The sequence below is a fragment of the Oryza brachyantha genome, chromosome 4, assembly GCF_000231095.2.
Source record: "Oryza brachyantha chromosome 4, ObraRS2, whole genome shotgun sequence".
In the NCBI taxonomy this organism is placed as follows: Eukaryota; Viridiplantae; Streptophyta; class Magnoliopsida; order Poales; family Poaceae; genus Oryza; species Oryza brachyantha.
Window position 1 is genome coordinate 6,037,118 of NC_023166.2, and position 23,636 is coordinate 6,060,753.

The 23,636-nt window shown below is 41.5% G+C and overlaps 3 protein-coding genes across 3 annotated transcripts; 2 read left to right on the forward strand and 1 right to left on the reverse strand.

Moving 5' to 3' along the window:
• The first annotated feature begins 1,703 nt into the window (after positions 1 to 1,703).
• LOC102706467 (CASP-like protein 2A1) lies at positions 1,704 to 3,010 on the forward strand. Its single transcript, XM_006653174.3, has 3 exons — positions 1,704 to 2,086; positions 2,190 to 2,307; positions 2,391 to 3,010. Exons 1-3 carry the CDS (start codon positions 1,842 to 1,844, stop codon positions 2,664 to 2,666), a joined length of 639 nt encoding a protein of 212 aa, XP_006653237.2. The 5' UTR covers positions 1,704 to 1,841; the 3' UTR covers positions 2,667 to 3,010.
• Positions 3,011 to 7,738: 4,728 nt separating this feature from the next.
• LOC102717057 lies at positions 7,739 to 9,524 on the forward strand. Its single transcript, XM_006652089.2, has 2 exons — positions 7,739 to 8,652; positions 9,292 to 9,524. Exons 1-2 carry the CDS (start codon positions 8,013 to 8,015, stop codon positions 9,369 to 9,371), a joined length of 720 nt encoding a protein of 239 aa, XP_006652152.1. The 5' UTR covers positions 7,739 to 8,012; the 3' UTR covers positions 9,372 to 9,524.
• Positions 9,525 to 21,052: 11,528 nt separating this feature from the next.
• On the reverse strand, positions 21,053 to 21,791 carry LOC121054271 (flowering-promoting factor 1-like protein 4). The gene has a single exon (XM_040523589.1). It carries the CDS (start codon positions 21,737 to 21,739, stop codon positions 21,380 to 21,382), a length of 360 nt encoding a protein of 119 aa, XP_040379523.1. The 5' UTR covers positions 21,740 to 21,791; the 3' UTR covers positions 21,053 to 21,379.
• Between the last annotated feature and the right edge of the window lie 1,845 nt (positions 21,792 to 23,636).

Below are 23,636 nucleotides of genomic sequence, written 5' to 3' on the forward strand. Positions count from 1 at the left end.
AACAAATTATTTTTGATAGATGTTTCAATCCAGTTTCATGGTTTATATAAATGAAGTTTAATCTATATGAAACTCAACTCTTTTATCTCATCGTAAATTCTATATACGACATCACCATTTTTGCCTCTGTGATCGGTCAGTTTGAAGCTTTCGTCAAAACCTGAGACTTGCCTTATTAGTAATACTTTTGAGTAATTACGAGATAATACGTACAAGACAATCTAGTTTCTTTAAAAAGAAAATTGCTATGGATACGATCAAGTACGACTAAATTGATTCACGGCTGCAGTGTCACTACTTTGATTGATGGTTGCATGTTTTTAGTCTCACGTGAGTAGTACGACTTCGTCAGACGCATAGCAGCACTAGTTTAAAAAATGTTTAGCTATTCGTATAGCATGCACTTAAATAACGAGGTTACCAATCGAGAACTACTGCTCTGACAGCCTAAATATCCATGCTTAGAGCAAGAGAAGCAGTTTTTTTAGCACACAAGTGTATATACACCCGTTGCTTGCATATCATTTAAATAGTCATAAAATATTATAAAAAAATTAACAACATAGTTTAATATGAGTTATACCACTCCACTTCTACAAGTTGTAGCAAGTTCAATAGTATAACCAACTACTAGCTCTAATTCATGTATAGATCAATTCATACAATAGTTAGCTAGAAAACATTAATACATGGCCTCACATGTCATACACACACTATGTCTTAGAACCTGTACTATAGCTAGCTATAAATTAGTAGTTCATTGCTCTTCTTTCTCATCTTTTATCTCTTTAAAATATATTTATAGCTGGCTTATAATCTACTATTCTACCTGCTCTTATATCGATCATTTGAGATATCAGTTGCAATTGGTTGATCTATTTAGGAAAAAACAAATGATATATTTATAAAAAATAATTTATGAACGAAAGTATTATATACATGTTCTTATCGGTCTAAGAAGCAAGACTGAAAAATAAAAAATAAAAAATGATAAAAAACCCTAATATATAATTGAAAATTTAAATTTCGATTTATAAACTAAGCCCCAGCCAAAATACAAGGCTCATAAGAGCATCCCCAATAGCTCATCTATCCTATCCTGTATCCTGAAATTAGATAATAAATACTACAAATTGAGCTCCAACAGAAAGACTATTTTATCATCTATTTTTAGATGTCATACATATTAGGAGAGAAAACATTCATATTTGGATGATTTCTCTCCATCCTACAAAGAGATATAGAGGATGCCATATATGTATGATCTAGTGGAGTATAAAGAGATACAAAGGATGACTTTAGTTTAAATAATGAAGATGTGAATGACTAAATTTAAATGAGGTTATTGGTATCGTTCTATTAGAATTTCCACGGGAAAACACAATGAAGTCACCTCGTGCATTGGACTCAGGGTCAGACCACCGCTCGCTCCGGCTCCGGACTCCCCGGGACCCAGCACTCCGGCAGCAGCAGCCGCCTCTCGCCGGCGCGGCATGGCTGGCACGCGCGCGGCTCTCCGTCCCGTCCTAGCACGCTACACGGACCGTGACCGCCCGCGTGGCGCCGTCTCGTCTCGTCGTGCTCGGCTCGCCCACACGACACTGCCACCGCGCGCCATTAACTCCTCCCCCCCGCCGCATTCATGGCCGCCCCACGCCGCGCTCCAACCACCCTACCGCCTTAAATGCCCCGCCTCCCTCCCCCCGTCCATCCCCCCTCTCCCACCTTCCTCTCCTTCCTCCTCCACATCCGCATCCGGCTGAGAGCAACCACCATAGCTTCTGAGCCCTGAGCTTGTGCCGTGAGGTGTGTGTTCTTGGTTTCTTGGTTTTTTGGGAGAGATGTCGAAGATGGCGGAGGAGAAGGTCCTGGCGGCGCCGGCAACGGGAGGAGGCATCGACGGCGCGCTGCAGCAGTCCGGGGGGGACCTGCAGGCCTCGGCGGCGGCCGCGCGCGTGCGGCCCGTCGAGACGCTCCTCCGCGCCGCGCCGCTCGGCCTCTGCGTCGCCGCCATGGCCGTCATGCTCCGCAACTCCCAGACCAACGAGTACGGCGCCGTCTCCTACTCCGACCTCGGCGGCTTCAAGTACGCAACCGCCGCCACCGCCGCCTCTTCCATTCTCCTCCCATCTCTCTCTCCTCTGATCTGTTTCTTGTTTCTCTCTCCGGCGATGGAATGGAACCCAAAGGTACCTGGTGTACGCCAACGGGCTCTGCGCCGCCTACTCGCTCGCGTCGGCGTTCTACATCGCCGTGCCCCGCCCGGCGACGCTCTCCCGCTCCTGGATCGTCTTCCTCCTCGATCAGGTTCAACAGATTTACAGTTTTTCTCTCGATCCGTTCTTCTCTCGATCATACCCAACTCACTCGATCGATGATGTGATGTGCAGGTGTTCACGTACCTGATCCTGGCGGCAGGGGCGGCGTCGGCGGAGCTGCTGTACCTGGCGTACAACGGCGACAAGGAGGTGACGTGGAGCGAGGCGTGCGGCGTGTTCGGGAGCTTCTGCCGGCAGGCGAGGACGTCGGTGGCCATCACCTTCGGCTCCGTCGCCTGCTACATCCTCCTCTCCCTCATCTCCTCCTACCGCCTCTTCAGCGCCTACGACCCGCCCCAGCCCTCCCTCGGCAACAAGGGCGTCGAGATCGCCGCCTTCCCGCGCTGACTGAGCCGCCGCCGGAGACCACGACGACGACCACCACGCAGCTAAGCTTGAGCTGCTTGCCTGTGTACGACTAGCAATAATAAGTATGGGTTTTATATATAAGGTTATTAATTAATCGATCTCCAGCTAAATATATCGATCTCTGACCTGATCATGATCGTGTTTATATATATAATATAATATAATACTAGAAGTCTAGAACTCGATCGTAGTATTATGTATGGTTGTTAATTCGATCTGTCTGCCTGCTGTGATGAACTGGTGATCGATCGGTTTGAAGAGTGCAAATTGGATCTATATATCTGCAGGATAACGTCGTCAGGTTGGGTAATTTGATGAGAAAATTGCTTTTTTTCCGACGCTCAAAAAAGCGTGGCTCTACGTTTTGACAGTATAGATATTTGTTTCGATAAAATGACATTTCAAACACATTATGTTTCTACACTTTGTTCTCATTCTTTTCCTAAAGTAGCTTAGCTACTACCCGATATCAATATCCATTAGCGTACCTACCTTTTAAACTTTTAAACCGATAAATGGTGCTTTCGTATGAAAATATTTTTATAAATAATATGGGTAAAGCAATTAAAATAACTTCATTTCCATGTTTTTAAATAATTAATATTTAATTAATATGCTAATTATATTTCTGTGACAAATCAGCCAAAACCATCCTTAAAAAGAACGCTGCCTTAATCAATTTTCTTGGTTTTTTTTTAAGAAATGACGGCAGAAGTATACCAAAAGGGTTGAAAAAAAAGTACAGGTTATAGCAGACATGGGTGGAATGAACCAGAACTGAAGCGAGATTGAGAAATTCAGTCATCAACGACTGATTGACTGAATTTTATTTACACAACTTGGTTGGTCTTCTCGGTAAAAAGAAAATGACAAATGCAACATACAATCTGTTAGGGAAATTGGTCACATAAATGATAAGCAGATTTAACATGGAAAATTCTTACTGGAAAAACCATGGCGCTTACCGTCAATAACCACTATGAGGTGATGATTACAATAGCAGGAGAATACACCAGGCTATTGCACTCTTCCCGTGTAGCAAAATACTGTTAGAAAACTATCCTACTCCTAATAGAAATCGGCTAGAAGAAACCTAGTAGAAAACTAGTAATATAATCTAAGTATATTATAGATAATAATTTAGACCATATCTCTAACACAATCTATTAACTTTAATAGGATTAAGCTTTAATCCCTACCCCTTCTAGACATTCTATCTCTTCACAGACATGATAATCCAATGGTTTTTGTATTATCTAACTCTTTTGATAGTCAGACCGTTGGCAACCAACTAGACTATTCAGGTAGTATTTAATTATGCTAAAAGTTATTGTAATTCTAGTAGACACCTATTCACCCCCTCTCTAAGATTTTACTTCCATCAAATAGTCACCGAGGGCATCTTAGTCCAAGAAAGAATGGATCGACCACCTTTCTTGGTGTCAGGATGCTCCTCAGCTAAGGCCATGTTTAGGGCATTCCCAACCTAATGATTAGGATGGTGTCCATAACATTAAATAAGTTATCATCTAATATGAAAGATGATGTGACAAGTGAATAAATGAGTAAAGAGAATGAAACCATGTCTTGCATAAGACATGTTTTCTACACAATTTTTTCAAGATATCATGTGAGATAAGTAGCATTAAATTGAAGTATGGAATAGTGATGTTTGTATTGGAAGAGACGTGTTTAGTACTAGTTTCTTGATGATGCGGAGTTTATGAAAACTATATCTAGTGTTATGGGTTGGGAATGCCCTTAGATGACAAAATTTTTTGGGGAAAATGTCACATCAAACGTTTGACCGGATGTTAAAGGAGTTTTCGGACACGAATGAAAAAACGAATTTGATAGCTCGGTTGGAAACCGCGGGACGAATTTTTTAAGCCTGATTAAGCCGCCATTACCACATGTTGATTACTGTAGCACTTATGGCTAATCATGGACTAATGCCGCGTTCGTCGCCCCCCACTGGTTAACTTATCCGCTCTCGTTTTCTGCGCAAGCGCTTTCCAAACTACTAAACGGTGTATTTTTTGCAAAAAATTTCTATAGCAAAGCTGTTCTAAAAAATCATATTAATCTATTTTATATTTTTTAATAATTAATAATTAATTAATCATGTACTAATCTATTACTACGTTTTCTATGCCAGTTCATAAGTTAACTTACACCCATCAGCCGAACGCGACCTAATTAGACTCAAAAGATTCGTCTCAAGATTTTTTTCATAACTGTGTAATTAGTTTTTCATTTTATATATGTTTAATGCTCTATTTAAATGTCCAAAAATTTGATGTGATCATTTTGGAAACTAAAAGAAGCCTAACCCAACACCACGCTGAGCCAAAGGAAGTGGGCTACACCACCCCCAGGTCATTGACACTGCAAACCCTCATTATCTTCTGCCATCTAGGAATTTCCTTCACCATCTGCCGGCGGGGCATCCCGCCTCTTCATTGATTTTTTCATGTTGGCATGATCTTGTACTACATGCAACCATGGTGTGGTCTACATGGATTTGCATGTCATCGTTTCCTTCCACACCTGGTTACCTTTTGATAAGCAAAACTAGAACAAAATCGAAATGGGTGAGGGGTGAGGGGGAGACAAAAATCTGCCGCCAGCACCAGCGGCAAAAAGGAGCAGAAGGCCTCATTGGCCGTTAGGGAGTCCAAGCGAAGGTTTTCTTTTCTTTTTTTTTTTTGTAATATCTTATGGCAAAACTTATGCATTGAAGTAATCCATGGCCGGCTTTAGTTCCACTAAACAAACAAAGTTTTATTTTACCCTTTGACAAAACTTAGTTAATTGAGCATGCCACGGATTACCCACGGAGTACCCAAGCCTATACAGGAGGGACTAAATGTGGACTTTTAGTTTCTTCAAACTAGCCCTAGTGGGACAGTGGGCCGCAGGCGTGCCAGTTAGCCGGCTTCCCAGGGTCTGGGGGCTGCATGTGCCTGGCCCGTTTTAGTGTTCGTGTCACGTACGTCTCATGCGTCTTGGGGGGGCGAAGGGACCGAGAGAGCCACCATGCCAGATCGAGCCGCGCGTGCAGTACGGCCTGCAGCTTTCTACTGTCGAGGTCGAGGTCGAGGTCGAGCTAGCCGTCGCACTGCACTACCTCTTTCCTGTTCTTATTTATTTGCTCCATGCTTTCATTGCACATTGAAATTGCTTCGTGGAAAAGAAAAAAAGAATACATTTTCAGCTATCAGATTCGTTCTCGCCCAAGCAGGTGGCTCCTTTCGTAACAGCTCGTCCTCACGCGTCCTATTCCGCCTTGTCTGTTCTGATACATCTACATTGGAGTCTGGGCTCTACTGCTTCCTCCTTTTATTTGTACTTAGAGTTTTTTTAATCATTCTTAGAGCATCCCCAACAACTTATCTGTCTTATCCTTCATCCTAAAAATAAAGAATGAAGAGTAAAAGTTGAGCTCCAGCAAAACATCTATCTCATCATCTATTTTTGGATGTCATCCATATTAGGAGAGAGAAACTCTATATTTAGATGTTCTTTCTCCAATCCTTCAAATAGATATAGAGGATGTCATATATAGATGATCTGTTAGAGTACAAAAGAATATGAGGGATAAAAGTGTTTTAGATGATCATCCAAATGAATATATGAATAACCAAATTTAAATGAGCTATTGGGGATGCTCTTTAAAAAGTATCTCAAAGTACCACCCTTTTTAGTGTAAAAAGTGTGCTACACCTTGAGATAGTACTTTGAGGTACCAAAAATTTGTACCAAAATTTTTGGTACCTTAAAATATACTTTTCAAGGATGGTAAAAAAACCCTGTACTTATGTTTATATATAAGCTAAATTTTTCATCTTCTTTTATTATTTAGCACTAACTTTTAAATCCATAAAAACACATAACATTTTTATTCAGAAATTATTTTTATTTGCAAATATATCATTTATTTTTTTAATATACCGAACAATCACCCCACTAGTCCCGAGAGGTAAGGCCATAAATCGTAGTGTTAACCGGATTTTTGGTAACGTACCAACCCAGTCAGGACTCAGGACAGGACTCAGGAGAGAAAAAATGTTCTATTGAGAAAAAACTATAGTGAACTGATTTGTTATTCGTTAAAAGCCATATTTCCCCTGGGCGACAGCAGAAACTACTTCGTTAGATACTGTTTTTGAAATTGTTATCTATATGATATGAATAGTTTTGAGTCATTGAGTGATTCATTGATAAGTGCACAGCTAGCTATATGTTAGAAGAGGGAGGGAAAGTTCAAGATGTTCTTCTGTCCTCGTTTGCACCTTCTAGCAGTGGTTTTGTTTTTTCATAGATTCTATGAACTGATGATACTATAACTCAGTTCGCTTGAGTGAATAAGTTTCAGATTTTCATTTAAACAATGGACAAGATTCAGATTATACCAATATATATCAATTTCGTGGCAATGTAAAACACAAAACGAAAATCGCTTCGACAGGTGCATAATGTTTTACTGTTCTTTTTGTAGAATACAAGTGTGAACATGGGGGTGATTTGTTTGGATTTTCATGTAAAAAGGCAACAACATATTTACAAACAAAAAATAATTTGAGTAAAAAATTTTATATGCATATTTTTACTGATATAGAAGATAGAGCTGAAAAATAAACTTTGGTAAAAAATCTCTAAATCAACTCTGATTGTAAGAATAAAATTTTAAATTTTGGCTTACAAATGTACACAGAAATAAAAAGACGAGGACGATTTATTGTGACCTTGTTAACCTTGCACTAGGCCATGTCTGTTTTTTCCCCTTAGCTACTACAGACAGCATGAACACCGTTTTCCTTATTTCGATGGTTGGTGCCTATATTGGCTTTAAACCTAATTTAAGCATCTATTGCAACATGAGTGGCAGGGATTTCTCTAGGTTAATTAGAAATTAACCTAATTAATCATCCCTCATCGTTTCCATTTGGGGGGTAGCAATAGCATATCCATGATTCCATGCTCGGACAGCTTGTGGCCTCCTATTTTTGGCTCCATCTTCCTCCTCCCTCCCCTTGGTATTAGAGGACAGCATGTCCCCGGCCCTGCCTCTCTACGTCCTGCCATTTCCTCTTCCCTCCTTCCTCCTGCAGCAGCTGTCGTGAGCCGTGGAGCGGCAGCTGCTGCGTGATCGACGATCCGTCGTCGCCGGCCGGCCGGGGAGATCCCCTTCTTCCGAGGAGGAAAGGCAGCGGCCGCCGCAACATTCGAGCCAACACACACACACCATTGACGACAAAGCTCTTCGATTAGATTGTGGTATACATAGCGGGATATTGATCACTGTATTCGCTCACGGAAGCCATGGGCAGCAATGGCAAGGAGCACCGGCGAGTTGTTCCGCGCCCGCCGCCATTGTCGCTCTACATCGGGAGGGAGCAAGGCGAGGTCGCTGCGCCAGCGGCGATGGCCGCAAGAATGCTGCAGCAGCAGGTTGGCGGCACCACCAGCGGCGGCGGCAGGAGGATTTTGTCCAAGCAGCTATCCCTGAAGGAGACAACCCGGGAGGTGAAGTGGGAGAAGCGGCGGCGGCAGATACAGCGGCGGCGGAGCAGCATGGCGCTCCAGGACGCGGATCAGGAAGAGGCGAGCAGCGGCGCCGCCGCCGCCATGTTCGGCGCCGACGGCGCCGATGCGGGGTCCGGCGGGGAGCGGGCGCCCAAGAGCCTGACTGACGAGGACCTCGACGAGCTGAAGGGGTCCATGGAGCTCGGGTTCGGGTTCGACGAGGGGAGCGGCGGGCAGAACCTCTGTGACACGCTCCCGGCCCTCGACCTCTACTTCGCCGTCAACCGGCAGCTCTCGGAGCCCAGGATGCGGCTGTCCACCAGCTCCTTGCCGTCGCCGACGTCGTCGTCGTCCACGCTCTGTGGAGGCGCGTCCAACCCGGGTAGCCCCGTCGCACCTTCGTCCTTCGTCGACTCCTGGAAGATTTGCAGCCCAGGTAAACAACAACGTCGATCACTATTCCCTCTTTGGTTGTGTTTCAGGTTACACCATATTTTTCTTTCCTATATTTATCCATAAATATAAATTTTAGTAGTACCTATATGAAATTTTTATGCAGCAAAATATCTAATAATCTCAAACGGAGATAATATAAAGACATTTGAATATTAGAATAGCACGTGGGATCCGCATGTCAACGTGACGCACGATGTCACCCATCAACCCACATACTTCCTTTCTTTTTTATTTAATGCCGTTTAATTTCAGCTATATTTTTAGCCATTTATCTTATATGAAAAATATATTAATTACTATTTTATTATGAATTGATTTATTATTATAGGAACTTTAGCATGACTTTATAATTTTAGATATTTAGATAAAAAATTGGAATAAGACAAACGTTCATATTCAAAAGTTAATAATGTCAAATAAAAAAACATAGAGATTATTAATTACCCTCATTCATTGTTTTTCTATTATCTGATGGGAGACATTAGAAACTGCCCTCTAATGGGTGATCTAATTGTCCTTCGTCTACAAGTAATTTCCCTTTCATTTTTTTTTTGGGAATATTGATTAACTTGTGTAAATTTTTGTCTGCTTTGCTGTTGTGATGCGTGCAACATAACAGGTGACAACCCTCAACTTGTGAAGACAAGGCTTAGGCACTGGGCACAAGTAGTGGCCTGTTCAGTGAAACACTCCAGCTGATCAGTGCTGTGTAGCCACTCTCCAAAAAACCATTAACAGTAATATGATGTACATCCCTGCATGCATTGGTTTGATGGAGAAGGAGAATGTAATTAACCTTGTTGCTCTGATGACGCCCATGGATTGCTGTGTTTATACATATAGATTTTAGTAGATAAATATGTATGTGTGTTGGCAAACATTAATGTTCTATACATATTGCATATATGCATGACTCCTGATTTTTGTTTGAACTAAGATATGCGCTAAAGGCCATACGAAGATTAATTATTTGGAAAATCATAAAAACACACCTCATGAGGTAACATGGAAGGGGTTTAGTACCATCTTACCTATTCTACAGGACATAGACTTCCTTATAGGGGAGGTTGCTCTCCGTGCCACCTAAGACATGTGTAGGGATACGGGTAGGCTATAATAGCATAAAACAAAATTTTCTATAAAGTAAACCAGGAACAATACAAGTAGTAGATCATAGATCATTATCGCACGACGCGTTGTGCAGCCGAAGTAGTATCGGTGATCTGACGCACGCCGGTGTAGAGAAAATAGTCAATCATTGCAGCTCGATCTTTTCTTCCACGCACATACACCTCAGGACGCAAATTTGCCTATCATCGCCACGATCTAGTAATGCCTGTTTTGGTATCCACACATACAAGGAAGGACGTCGTGCGTGGGTCTGCACGCGTCTAGGGTTTTGGCTCTAGACGAGGACTAGAGGACGGTTAGGGTTTTCACATGTCAAACCAGTCTCCTCAACCCTGTATATATAAGACATGAAACCAGACCTCCAGGGCCCGTACGAGTCCTCTTCAAATCTCTATCTGATTTGAGCCCGTATTAGATCAATATCCAACTCCCATATTCCAGTGCATTATGTGTGTGACCCATAGGTTCATGAATACTCGGTTACAACCTAAAACTCATTTTCGATTCACATGCCAACAACGGCTCCTAGCAAAACATATTGACTCGCCAAGTATCCATAAAGATCACATCGACTGAACCTAAAGTGTATCTTTGCATTAATCTTTTGGCCTCACGATATAGATTAAGCTCATGGCTAGATATGTGCCATTCTTTCAATAGCTCAATCATTCTCTTGATCTCGAAATAGATTACTTAACTTGTGATTGACTCCTCAATCACCTTTAGCATGGCCATGAAATTACATAATCTATAACATCGAGTGGCCCGGAGATATCTTTCCAATGGAGGGGAAAATTCTATCTTGATCATTCAAATCCCACTACATGTTTCATGAAATGCTCGAAGACCACTTTTATAACTAACCAATCATGATGTAGCGTTTAGTAGTTCCATAGCAATTCATTACACATATTGAGAACCATTATAATCTCAAGTCAATGGATTACACATCAACACTTAGTGAGAACACCGATGACACATCACATATAGTTTTCGCAGTGTCTCACATTGGATCTATCCAACATCATGTTCTCCAACATGTGTTCACATGATCGATTTGGTATCTCCATACCGTGATCCATGATATATGATCATCAATCAATACATGTACTTAGGGATGGCAACGTGACGGGTCGGGGGTAGGTTGGACATGAACAAACCCGAACCTATCACGCGAATTCTATACCCGAACCCGGATCCGAATAGAAAAGCACCACCATACGCCACCGTGCGCCAGCTCACCGCCCTGCCGTCCCACGCCCGCCGCCGACTGGACCAAGGGAAGGAGAGGGACCAGGATCCGCTGGACGCCGCCCTGCGTCGCTTGGCCGCTCGATGCCCCACGTCCCCTGGCCACCCGAGGGGCGATGCCCTTCGCCGCTTGACGCTCGACGGGGGACGCCCCGTGCCCGCCGCGTGTGCCGCCAGCTGGACCGGGCGAGGCGGAGGGGGAGGGATCCGCCGGCCATGGCCCGCCGCTTGGAGCCATGCCTCCACCCGCCACCCAACCTAAGCCAAACCAAGAGAGAGAAAGAGAGAGAGAGGATCTACAACTACTAGATGGCATCTAGGGTTTTGTTATATATTTGGGCTTAGGATTGGACTTTTGTATTTTTACGAGTTGTAATTATAGTCTAATATACCCCCGCCGGGTCCGTGCGGGTCACCCGCGGGTAGGACTCCATCCCTGTCCCCTCACCCGACCAAATGCGAGGCCCTAGACCCGGTTACCCGTGGCTCAAAATTAAGACCAGTCCCCGTACCCGTAGGGGCTGGTACCCATCGAGGACCCAAACTGCGGGTGAAATTGCCATCCTACATGTACTAAACATCTAATCACATTTATTTCATATGTGATATTTAATCAGGAAACCGTTGATGAAATAGTAACTTACAACATAAAAAGTCTCACCAACGAATCACATATTCATTAATCAATAATAAACTATCTATCTCAAAGAATAATGCATGATAAATATGTAATCGTAGTATGTGATAAGTTGTACATTAAGTCACACAACTTATGGGAGGTGCTTGACTGTTCTAGAATAGTTCAATTTGATCATACTCCAACTATTTGCTATTGGACATTCTGATCCAATGGTTTTATTGATCCAAATTATGCATCCAATGGTTCAAACTTGTTTGATGATGTGCTCATCCTAGTGGCATCATGAGATTCCCTTTTTCAATGATGCAAATGTTTAGATTGCTACAAATAATTGCATATGAGATACATTATGCTGCCAAAATATTGGCATGCCAAAGTTAGCCCATGGTTTGATATCCCATGCCTTGGCATGTTAGCAAACCAAACAAACGATTTACCCTTTTCTCTGCTTGATGGTATTTATTTCACTGTATTTTCCCACATTTTAGCACACCCTAACAATAAAAAGAATACTTTTTCAACATACAAATGGACATAGCTTTATCCCTACACGATTCTTTCTCTAGATCCAGAGTCTCGTGCTGCCTAGAATGCAACGCGCTATCCCTAGGGGTGGCAACGGGGCGGGTCGGCGCCGGGTTGGCCAAGAACGGCCCCGTCCCCGCCCCCGACTTCCTCCCCTCGGCCCCAGTCCCGAAGCCGGAATTGGGGCTGAATCAACCCCCGTCCCCGACCCCGCGGGGACCCGACCCCGAACGGGGCCTCGCGATAGATGGCGGCGGCAACCGACGGGTGGCGAGGAGGCGTGTGTAGGGATGGCAACGGGTAAATACCCATCGGGTATTGGTACCCCATACCCATACCCACCATTAAAATTTAGACCCACCAAAATCCCCATACCTGTCACGGGTATAAAAAATTCCCCATACCCATACCAGCCTGGGTAAGCCTCACCCGCGGGTCACCCATTTACCCACCAAATTTGACATGACAATAAAAATAAACATAAAATGTTTTGATCCAATTGTAGCAACCAGCCAACGACAAGGCATCCACATCAGTCATAGAATACCATAAATCCCATCAAGTAGTACTTAAGTAGTAGTAGACAATACATAAATCCGCGTAATTTCATATATGAGTTAAGGCTTAAATACGTAGGCTTTCATATTGGGCTAATTTCATATATGGGCCACAATGTTCATTTGGGCTTCCGGGTATTTATTACCCGCGGGTAAACGGGTATGGGTATCATAGGAATGTTCTCATACCCACATACCTGTTGGGTGAAGGTATTTACCCGTTTACTTATCCACGGGTAATGCATTTAGCCCATAACCATACCCTAATGGAGTAAATACCCATCGGGTTTCAGGTCGCGGGTCCCCACTGCCATCTCTAGGCGTGTGGCTGGCGCGGCGACCGAGCAGAGTTGACAACGAGGGCAGCTGGGCGGCGCAAGGATGAGGGCGGCCGAGGCATAGCCGACGAGGCCAGGTGGGCGGTGTGACGACGAGGCTCGCTAGCGTGGAGTCGACGACGAGGCCGGCGAGGGCGGAATCGACGATGAGGGCGGAGTCGACGACGAGGGTGGCCGAGAGGCGCGACGACGGTGACTGGCGGCAACGAGGACGGCGAGCCGGTGCTGCGGCGCTATGCGGGAGGTGGGGGCAGTCGCCGCCTCGGCAACTATGGGGTGTGGGGGCAGTCGGTTGTTGTGGGGTATGGGTGGCGGGACGGGTAGTTAGGGTTTGCTATCCCATGTGAGTGGGCCTGTTAGGCTTTCTTTGTGCCATGGACTGATTTCCGAAGGATTTAATAGAGACTTCGGGTCCCCACGGGTGAATTATGATCCCCGACCGCGCCCTCAATAATTATCAGAGCCCTGTCCCTGCTCCCCCGCGGGGGAAAATCCTCCCCGACCCCAGCCCTGTAGGGGCAGGTCCCCGTCGGGGACCCGGCCTCACGGGGGAAATTGCCACCGCTAGTTGTCCCCTTGACTTTGCAAATCTCGTCTAGGTTACATGCAGGCCATATTTAGTTCCAAAACAAAAAAATTTCACGCTATCACATCGAATGTTTGGACACATATATAGAGTATTAAATATAGGGAAAAAATTAATCACGCAGATTGTGTGTAACTTGCGAGATAAATCTTTTAAGCCTAATGACGCCATAATTTGACAACGTGGTTCTACGTATAGTAAATATTTCTAACAACAAATTAGTTAAGCTTAATAAATTCATATTGCAGTTTCCTAGCGGAATTTGTAATTGTTTTTGTTATTAGACTACCTTTAATACTTTAAATATGTGTCAGTATATTCGATGTGACAATCAATCCAAAAAATTTTCCCCAACTAAAAAGAACGGCAATCTCCTGAAATTTAGTAGTAGCAAATAACAGAAAGTAGTTGGACAAAGAATTTTAAAATTGGCCAAGATTGGGCTGTCAATCTCTCCCTGAAATGGACGGGCTGTGTCTAAAGGGACCTTTTGAGGCATTCGAAGGTTTTCCCGCTTTGGTTCCACATTACCGAAGTTCTTTTCAGTATTCTCAATTATTAACTACATTATACTTCCTCGTTTTTAAGGCGTAGTTTTTTTTAAAAGTTAAGCTACGAATATATTTAGCGTGTAAAAATTATACCTATAAATTCACACGTTGACGTGTTTTCCCATAATATTGGTTTTTATAACGATCGAGAATGTTTTTTGAGGACTTAATAGTAAAAATTTACTCTCGGAGACTCAAGGCCTCGGCAACGATACTGCGTGCTAGATGGACGTGTATGATTCATTATTATGCACACACTCGCACTTTTTTTTCTAATAAATACAATACGGATAGTTATGAAAATTTCTAAAAATTGATGATAAACAATAGTTATTTATATTGTAACTATAATTTAATTATATGGTAGTTACATTTGTATGTTTCTAAGTATTTTTTTTCTTGTGTAGCTAGTTACAAAAAATATGTATTCATATGGTTATATTTTTTACTATTTAAAAAGTAAGCCAGCTAGCAGTTTCGCATGTAAAATTCGCTGCAAAGCGGAAATAGAACATTATGCCAGCCAAACTTACTTGAAATTTTAGTATGCACATATCTAAACCCGCCACAAAAAATAAATTATTTGATATTTAAACAAATATTACGCATAGAAATTGACTACCGAATTCTTTTCTTCATATGGGTACTTGTATTTAAGGCCAGTAATTCTTGTTTTTAGTGGTAGATAACGTATCAGTCAATGAGGCGTACGTGGTGACCAGTAATTTTATCAATCTTAGCGTAAAGCTAACCCAGTCTATAAAGGTCGTCGTAGGATTGGGTGTGGCGTGAACATTTATTGGGGTTTGTGTGATCACGTTAAATCAAGATTGTATTTGTACTTGGTTCTGTAAAAAAAAAAAACCTAAAACGTACGTTGCATCTTATTCTGAAAAAAAATGAACTTAAAAGGACATTTTAATTATGCTGTAACTTTATATAAGTATCAAAAATACGCATTGCAAGTTTATTTTACTTCTGCCCATACAAATATCGAGATTTTCTAGAAATTATTTTTCCTTTTCTCTTCCCAAATCTCAATTCGATCCACTGATCCACAAAAAAAAAATTACAATATATAACTATAACAAATTTACGGTGCTATTAGCATGTAATTATAGCATAGCTAGCGGTTGTCTTTAATTAGTTTGAATGTTCTTCACTCAAAAACCTACGACGGATTTTAACAATTGCAAAAAAAAAAAACGTTAACGTGGATATATATTGTGGCTGCAACAGTGCAAGGATTCGATTACACTAATGAAATAAAAAAGAAATCATGTGATTGGAGAAAATTCACAGATCAATTCTAGTAGACGGCGACGTGGTTACGTCACCGCAGGACCGTACGTGCGGCGGCGGCCCACCGGCAGCGCCGCCGTCGTCCGGCCGTGCCCACGACAGCGACGGCGAGAGCGACAGCGAGCCCCTACACCGTAGCGCCCTGTAGACGCGGTCGCCGTCGCCGTCGCGGCGCGCGCGACGGCGACGTGCGGCGTGCGGGCGCGCGTGGCCCCGGCCCACTCCTCACGTGGCCGCGCCGCTGGAAGTTCACGTGCGGCACCCTGCCGGACGATACGACTCCGGCGCGCGCGCGAGCGCTGGCGAAAAGGGGAAACGCCGCGGAGTTGCCAGTTGTCGATCGACGACGGCGACGGGCGGGCGGGCGGGTGGGCGACCCAACGCACGCGCGGCGAGGCCGACGCCGTCGTCGCGACGGGCCGTGGCGGGCGTGCGTGAGGAAGGAGCGCCAAGTGCTCCCGCGCTGCCGGCTGTCTCGCTCGCCACCCCAGCGGGTTGGGCGGGGCGGGGAAAGGCTTTTTGTTTTCCGGCTGCGGCTACCGGCGTTTTGTCCGGTGGCGAGCGCGGCTGGCTGTTGCTCGCCGGCCGGTCGTCGGTGGACACCTGGGTGGCAGTGGATACATGTTCGTATTGCGTCATCCTTATGGAATCCCCGTGATATCTACAGGAAAACTAAGGTGATATATGATGCACTCAGGCTTCAATATATATCGGTTTCGACGATTTTCTTTTTCGGGGGCACCAACGCAACCATAATTTCAGAAATTGTGGGATATTTTGGTCCAAACCCTGGATGCAATTCACCATGCTATGTAAATAAGTATTGCAGTTGTCAATATCCTGAAATGTTGTTGTCCCTTAGTCGCTCGTTCTATTTTGGGTCTCTGCGTAAGGCTTGTGTGGCCTATTGCGTCTTGTATTTATAATCTATTCCTACTAATATATTAACGCGTAAGTCTTTTGCGTATTCGAGAAAAAAGTTCTCAATATACATAGACACACTGATATAATTATACTGTAATTCTATTGTAGCAAGGACGTAAGTAGTATACATAGAATAATTCACAGTATGAATGAGTGCAGGGCGTGCTTGTTATTCTAGCAAATCTCACAACAAACAGTTGTGCTTGACTATGTTGATTTCGTGGCTGTGATCTTTTGCACTAGATTACTCTTTAGCTTTTGCATATGTGCTCTATTCAAACTACTAAACGGTAGATATTTTTGCAAATAGTTTCTATATCTCATCTTTTTGTAAAGTATGTTTTCAATTATATAAGTACGTAGTTAATTTTATTATTTGTACTAATAAATAACTATATAATAAAATCTGATGATATTTCATCAACCAAAAGAATACAACCGAAGCATGTAAATATATATAAGAAATGGCCACCTCTAAGAATGCATTTGGATTGTGAGAACGTGAGCATATGAATAACAAGTACTCTAGTAAAATAAATAAATGTTACTATCTCCGTTTCATATTGTAAGACTTTCTAGTCTTCTCTAAATTTATCAATTGATGAATATACATAATTTATATATATATCTAGATTCATTAGCATCCATATGAATCTAGATAATGCTAGAAAGTCTTATATGTGAAACGGAGGGACTAAGAATGATAAGAGATCCGAGACAGAGTGAGTAGCATTTATGAAACACTACGGCTCCCTCACCACTTCCCTTGCTAGCATCTTTGATAATTCGTGGACCATTAGAGTTGTGACTCTTATGGCATTGGACCCCTACAAGCATGGGCAGAACAACAAATATCTCAAACCTAAGTCTTAGTAAATAGAGTGTAAATCTTTTGAATAAATTTAAACTCAAATATATACTTTCCTACTATAATTTTTCTACCCGATGTAGAGCTCAAGCCTAAGCTGCCCACTCTACCCGATGTACATATCTCTGCCTACACAGTAGAGATATGTACTGTGCACCTTGTCATGTGGTGCACTGAAAATCTGGCATCCACACACACCTAGCTTCCATCGAGTATAGTCCAACCTACACTGGTCCACACATAGAGTTATATAGAGTTTCAAATGGGGATGGAACCACGTGCATATGTGGCATGTCCGCCGGTAGCTTGGGACTTATTCTGGGAGACTAATACATCAAGAACATACAACATTAATAGGGCCAGTCAACACTAGATGATGATGAAGGTAGTCTTTGATCTTATGTTGCAGGCTTAATTATAATTTGATCTTAAATGTGAACATCTAGTTTGAATTGAATCAAATAAGAGCAACTTATTGAAAAATTCATTCTGAATAATATTAATTGTTGTGGTTTTACGGTTAGGGTACTGAGCTAATATATATAGTTACAACGGCGAGAAAGACATATAGCTATAATATAATAATATAGAAGTAGCGATGAGCGCAGGTCGGTAGACGGGCAATCCATCGATGGCTAGCTATACTCCAACTAAATAAACTAAGTCTACTTTAGAATATGAAATTAAATTTTAGTTCTTTTATGGAGAGTCGACCATAAATCTTGTATAAATGGACCCACATCCATCCTACTAGAAATACATGCCTATATGGAACACTGCACATGGCCACATGCATATGCCTACATAGTTGTCCAGACATGGATGTATGTGCTCCAATACCAGAGCTCTAGCTAGCTAGATGTAGTATAAGAGAACGTTTTCAAATTGCCGTCTCTCATGCATGGTGAATAGTATCATGAGTCGCACCTTCACACATGTTCCATTCATCGTAGATTCAGTTACATAAAGAAATTATGATACTTGACAATAAATTGCGGGGCATAGCGCATAGAGGATGTATTTGAAGAGGCCATATATTTTTCTCACGTGTAGGAGATCGAGACACAACCTTAGAGCTATATGAACACTTCTAATGTTGAATTTTGATATATATCTTGTGTATGGTTTAGCAAAGATAATAATATATATTAGAGCAATCCTAATGTAAAACACTAGTCCTGATTTGTATACTCTTTATGACATAAAGAAACTAGTGCTAAACATCATTTTTACTATGCAAACACTATATCTCTACTGTTATTATATTATGGTATCCTCTCTATATTTAAAGGGTTGTCAGGTTACCGAGTTTGACTTTAATTTCATCCGCTATTGGTATTATAACTTAAAGTCCAATTATAATCTAATAGGACTAGTATATTTGACAAACATTCTGGCATGATTTGGTTATTAGTACATGCAGACAACACCCTTTATATATGCTACGCATGTGAGGTATTACAAAGTGCAACACTTATAGAAGAAATGTAGGTATATAGCCAAAAAAACATAAATATATATGAAAAATGCAGTTAATTGTGATGCATGTTTACATTGCTTAGTCATTGTGATCTTTAGAAAAAAAAAATCTGAGACACATGTATATTGAAAAGTGCATTATATCACTGCAACAACTTGAGACAAATTTAAGTAGTGTCACTGTCCTATTGTTTTGTATATAGTATGTCCCAAGTGCCGTCCAGTTATATATCCTAGCCAGCTATATATTCCAGCCACATAAAGCACAATTAATGTTGTTCGAGCTGTCTTTGTCGATCGACGGACATTTGGTTTGTGTTTCTTATGCGAAAATTTGTGCTTTCTTTTTTAGGTCCCCATAAATAGGTATTTCCACCGTTCTACGTTATAAGACTTCTTAATCTTGCCTAAATTAATATATATGTTAATGAATTTAGACACATATATGAAACATATAAATTGATAATGGATGAATATAGACAAACCCAAAAAATTCAATAATATAGAACGAAAGTAGTGTATACTAAATAAATAACACAATAATGGCCGGCTATACAGTTCTTATATATAACAATATATATTACAACGGTACGCATGAATGCTGTCTCCAATTGTGAATTTAAGCAAATTATCCATTCATTTTTGAAGAATTGAAGTACATGTAACACATATCCTCAAAAATGAAAGTTCAGATCGATATGTGATGAAATCGATAGAGGAGTTTATTACAGCTCATTCAATAATGTGTACCTAGCCTTTGATTTGCCATTGCAAATATTGCAGCAGACAAAAAATAAGAAGAACTCATACTGTTGTGTTAATGACAAATTCTACCTAATTGACTTAAATCAACATAGATAAGGCAATTTGATACATAAATCAACAATATTTAACAAGTGTTGTGATTTACGTTGGACCTTTTATAAGTTATTTAGTACATACCTAGCTAACTAGGGTAGTGTAGAAAGTTCAAACAGATAAAATGAGTAATTTCAATATAATTAAGCATATATTTTCTATTAAATCCTTATGTGTAGCAATATAGTTTTCTTTTCTGTGAAATTCTTGAAGTAAACATTCATATGTAATTTTGAAAATATCTTTAGGTCTTTAACGTGTGATGAATGATGATGGAGTGATAGAGAAGTGACGGTGTTGTTTTCAAGTGTAACACACAACACAGATATATATATATATATATATATATATATATATATATATATATATATATATATATATATATATATATATATATATATATATATATATATATATATATATATATATATATATATATATATATATATATATATATATATATATATATATATATATATATATATATATATATATACTCCCTCGATTTTGAAATGTATGCCACTTTGAATTTTTTATATGAAATTTGACAATTGGTCTCATTCTTCAATTTTGCTGGCTTGTTTTACCATTAAAAACACCTCAAGCAGAACATATATGTTTGTATATATAGGCTAAACTTTTGAATACCAGGAGTGGTCAAACACTAAGTCTAAAAGCCAAACCGTAATACATTAATCAACAAGGGATATAGTAGTACAAGGTCAAAATAATATAATATACATATAAATTGGCTCCTTCGTCTATTTTGTTGCATATAAAAACAATATAAGGTAGTGATTCATCAGATGATGTTTGAATTTCATTACAATATATGGCTTTCCCAATCTTAATTACCTCATTTCTTCTCCACTGTTATTCTGAACATTGACACTATAAACAAAAATATTTGTACAGTGTGACCTTTCATAAATGTTATTTCCGCAGAACAAATCAAAATGCATTTAAAATGTAAACAGCAGATCTATGTTCTTGACAATAAATAAAAATTTCATTGGGAGTACATATATTGTGCGGCAACAGCTATTATGTCTTGACGATATAACGGTTTTGAGAGAACGTAATTAAGGTAGATAATTCAAAATTGCTAGTGTTGGCTTGTTTCTTACCAGCAAGCCCTATAGATTGAATGGATTTTCTACTGAAATTGTCACTGTCATTCAATCTCGATCTCCCTCATGGGTCGATCTGTAGCATGCAATTTCATGAAGTCATAGGATGGATCCCAAATCGAGAAACGGCGCCATTTAACAAAAGAGGAAATTAGTGAAGAGAGGACAAAACAAAAGCCCAATATCTGAGAAACACATAATCACATGGAAGTAATTAATCAACAAACAACATAGTAATTAATTAACATACCGTGACAAAATTAAGTAATTGATTACTCTTGTCACTGCCACAAAACGCATGGATGATTGATTCGTTGCCACCATGCAAGAACCAATCAAGCAGAGGCATAAAGTACAATATCTACTCACGGCTTTCATACTTGGTACTGAAACACACTAGCAAACCAGCAAACGTACGTACGCCATAGCTAGCAGACGTACGTATCAATTTAATTTGCTGGTATTTTTTTTGCGTATACATATATATAGTAGGATTATACAATACAGATCATACAATACACACATACGATCGTGGCCGGAGTCGAGGAAGACGACGATGATCAAAGATCATGGAGGGGGTGCGGCGGCGGCGTCGCGGACCTCGAAGACGTTGCGGGTCTTGACGACGACGTCGTACATGTGGACGAGCTTGAGGCGGGAGAAGTCGCGGGGGACGGAGATGAGGTGGACGGTGGAGCGCTGGTGGAACTGGAGCAGGCAGGGGTCGTTGAGGTACCTCTCCCACCCGAGCTCCCGGAGCCGCCTCTCCAGCACCTCGTAGCTCGTCACCACCTCGCCGCTCGGCACGTGCACCAGCACCTTCCCCGCGCCGCCGCCCCCGGCCCCGCCGCCGCCCCGCCCCCTCGACGGCGCCTCGCTGTCCGCCCGCCTCACCATCCCGTCCTCGAACACCCACACCCCCGTCATACCTACCAGAAGCTAGCTAGCTAGGTAAAGATAGAAGCTCTCTGCAGCGAGGTCGGCAATGGCGGCGCGCGGCGGTGGTGCAGCGGGGGTGAGGTTTATATAGAGACAGAGAGCTCGATCGGATTCGCGATCGGGTCCGGGGCGATCAGCTAAGGTGGGGCCCGCGGGGTGGTGACATCGGAAGGGGGGTGGGGCCCGGGGAATCACGGCTCCTCCAGCCATATGCAGGAGAAGAGAAGAACATCGATCGTTGGAACATTCGAATCGGAGGGGCGCCCTCCGCCGTCCGATCCTTCCGGGGACCGCGGACGGACGGCCGGCCGGCGCCGTTGGAGACGCGGTATAGCAAGTTAAAGGAGGATGATGCCCCCTCTTCGTTTGCTCACAAGTTGGCCACTGTTTCTTCTCACCTCTAGCCGCCTGCTATTAAAAAATAATTATTTTCAGGGTCCAGGGTTCTAGGCTTACTTTTGTAAGAGCAAGACTAATACTATAGCCAACAAGCTTTCTCTTAGAGCAAGTTTAATAGTAAAGCCAACTTACTAGTTATAAGCTTATATTATAGTCAGCACATATAATAGATCGGCTATAAGGTTGGCTATAATTTTTATCTCTTATCTCTTTCTCTTACCTTTACATTTAATGTATTTTTTTAGAGTTGGTGTATAGCTAACTCTTGCATGAGAGACAATCACACTTCTTTTTCATTATCTCTTTCCTCAACATCATCTTATAGTCAACTTATAGTCTACTATTATACTCGCTTTTAGCTCACCCATATACTAGTTAGCTCTTCATCATTAATGCAGGACCCACATGTCACTCTCACAGAGTTTCTTGGTTCTTATGCCTAAGCTGGCTACAAGTTTACAGCCTGCTTACACTTCATCCCCTCTCTCATCCACATAAGCATATAGCCAGCTTATAGCCTGCTATTATATTTGCTCTAATATAAACATCTCTGCATTCTCATTATTTCAATCATTTTAATAATTTTAGAGCCCATCGATTAGATGGTTAGAAAGAGAAATCTAATCAATTTTAAATTCAAAAATAACCAAAAGATAATCTTTTGACATCTCCTTAATCGATCTATGCTGAAGACCCTACAAATACTTATATTTTGGATTGAGTAGATATACTATTAGCTACTTCTTCCTACTGCTTTTTTTTTTGACGTAGCCGATTTAATTTTAAATATATGTTTGACTATTAATCTTATTAAAAATACACAGTTACTATTTTATTGTTGTGATTTGTTTTCTCTAAAATTCAATTGGGGTATACACCAAGTAAGGGCTTCCTGAGGTATTTCCAGTATTGCAGATTTTGTTTACTAGCTGGTGCACCAAGTAAGGGCTTGTTGAGATTGGAACCATCTTTTTGTACCAAGATTTTGTTAGTGGAAAAACCGCCTGTTTTAGCACTACCAAATTAATTTGTTTGTATATGATTTAAACCAATTAATGTGGGCAAACATTTGTTCCAAAGCAAACATCGATTTGACAGGATTGAAGTTTTCAAATTTATGGTCGAGCCAAAAGTAACTCTAAACCAAACAAGACCTCAATAATAACACGAACACAGGTAGCTAGTCAGCCGGCGTTGGTAAGGGTTAATACCTACAGGCTTTGTTCCATTTGGCCAAACCTAAGTGCCAATACAACAAGACATAAATCTCGGTACAGAGCCAGTAATTGCTTGAAACATGGAGCATTGCTATACGTACGATACGACATAAGGACGCACGCTGCAAACAGATGGATGGCCGACGAAACATTTTATCTTACGATTTTATCATACATACAACAATTTTCTAAAACATGGGGCTCACCTAATAGATCTTTCTTTATTCCATAATTTTACATTACTTCTTGATAGGATTGCCCTAGGAATT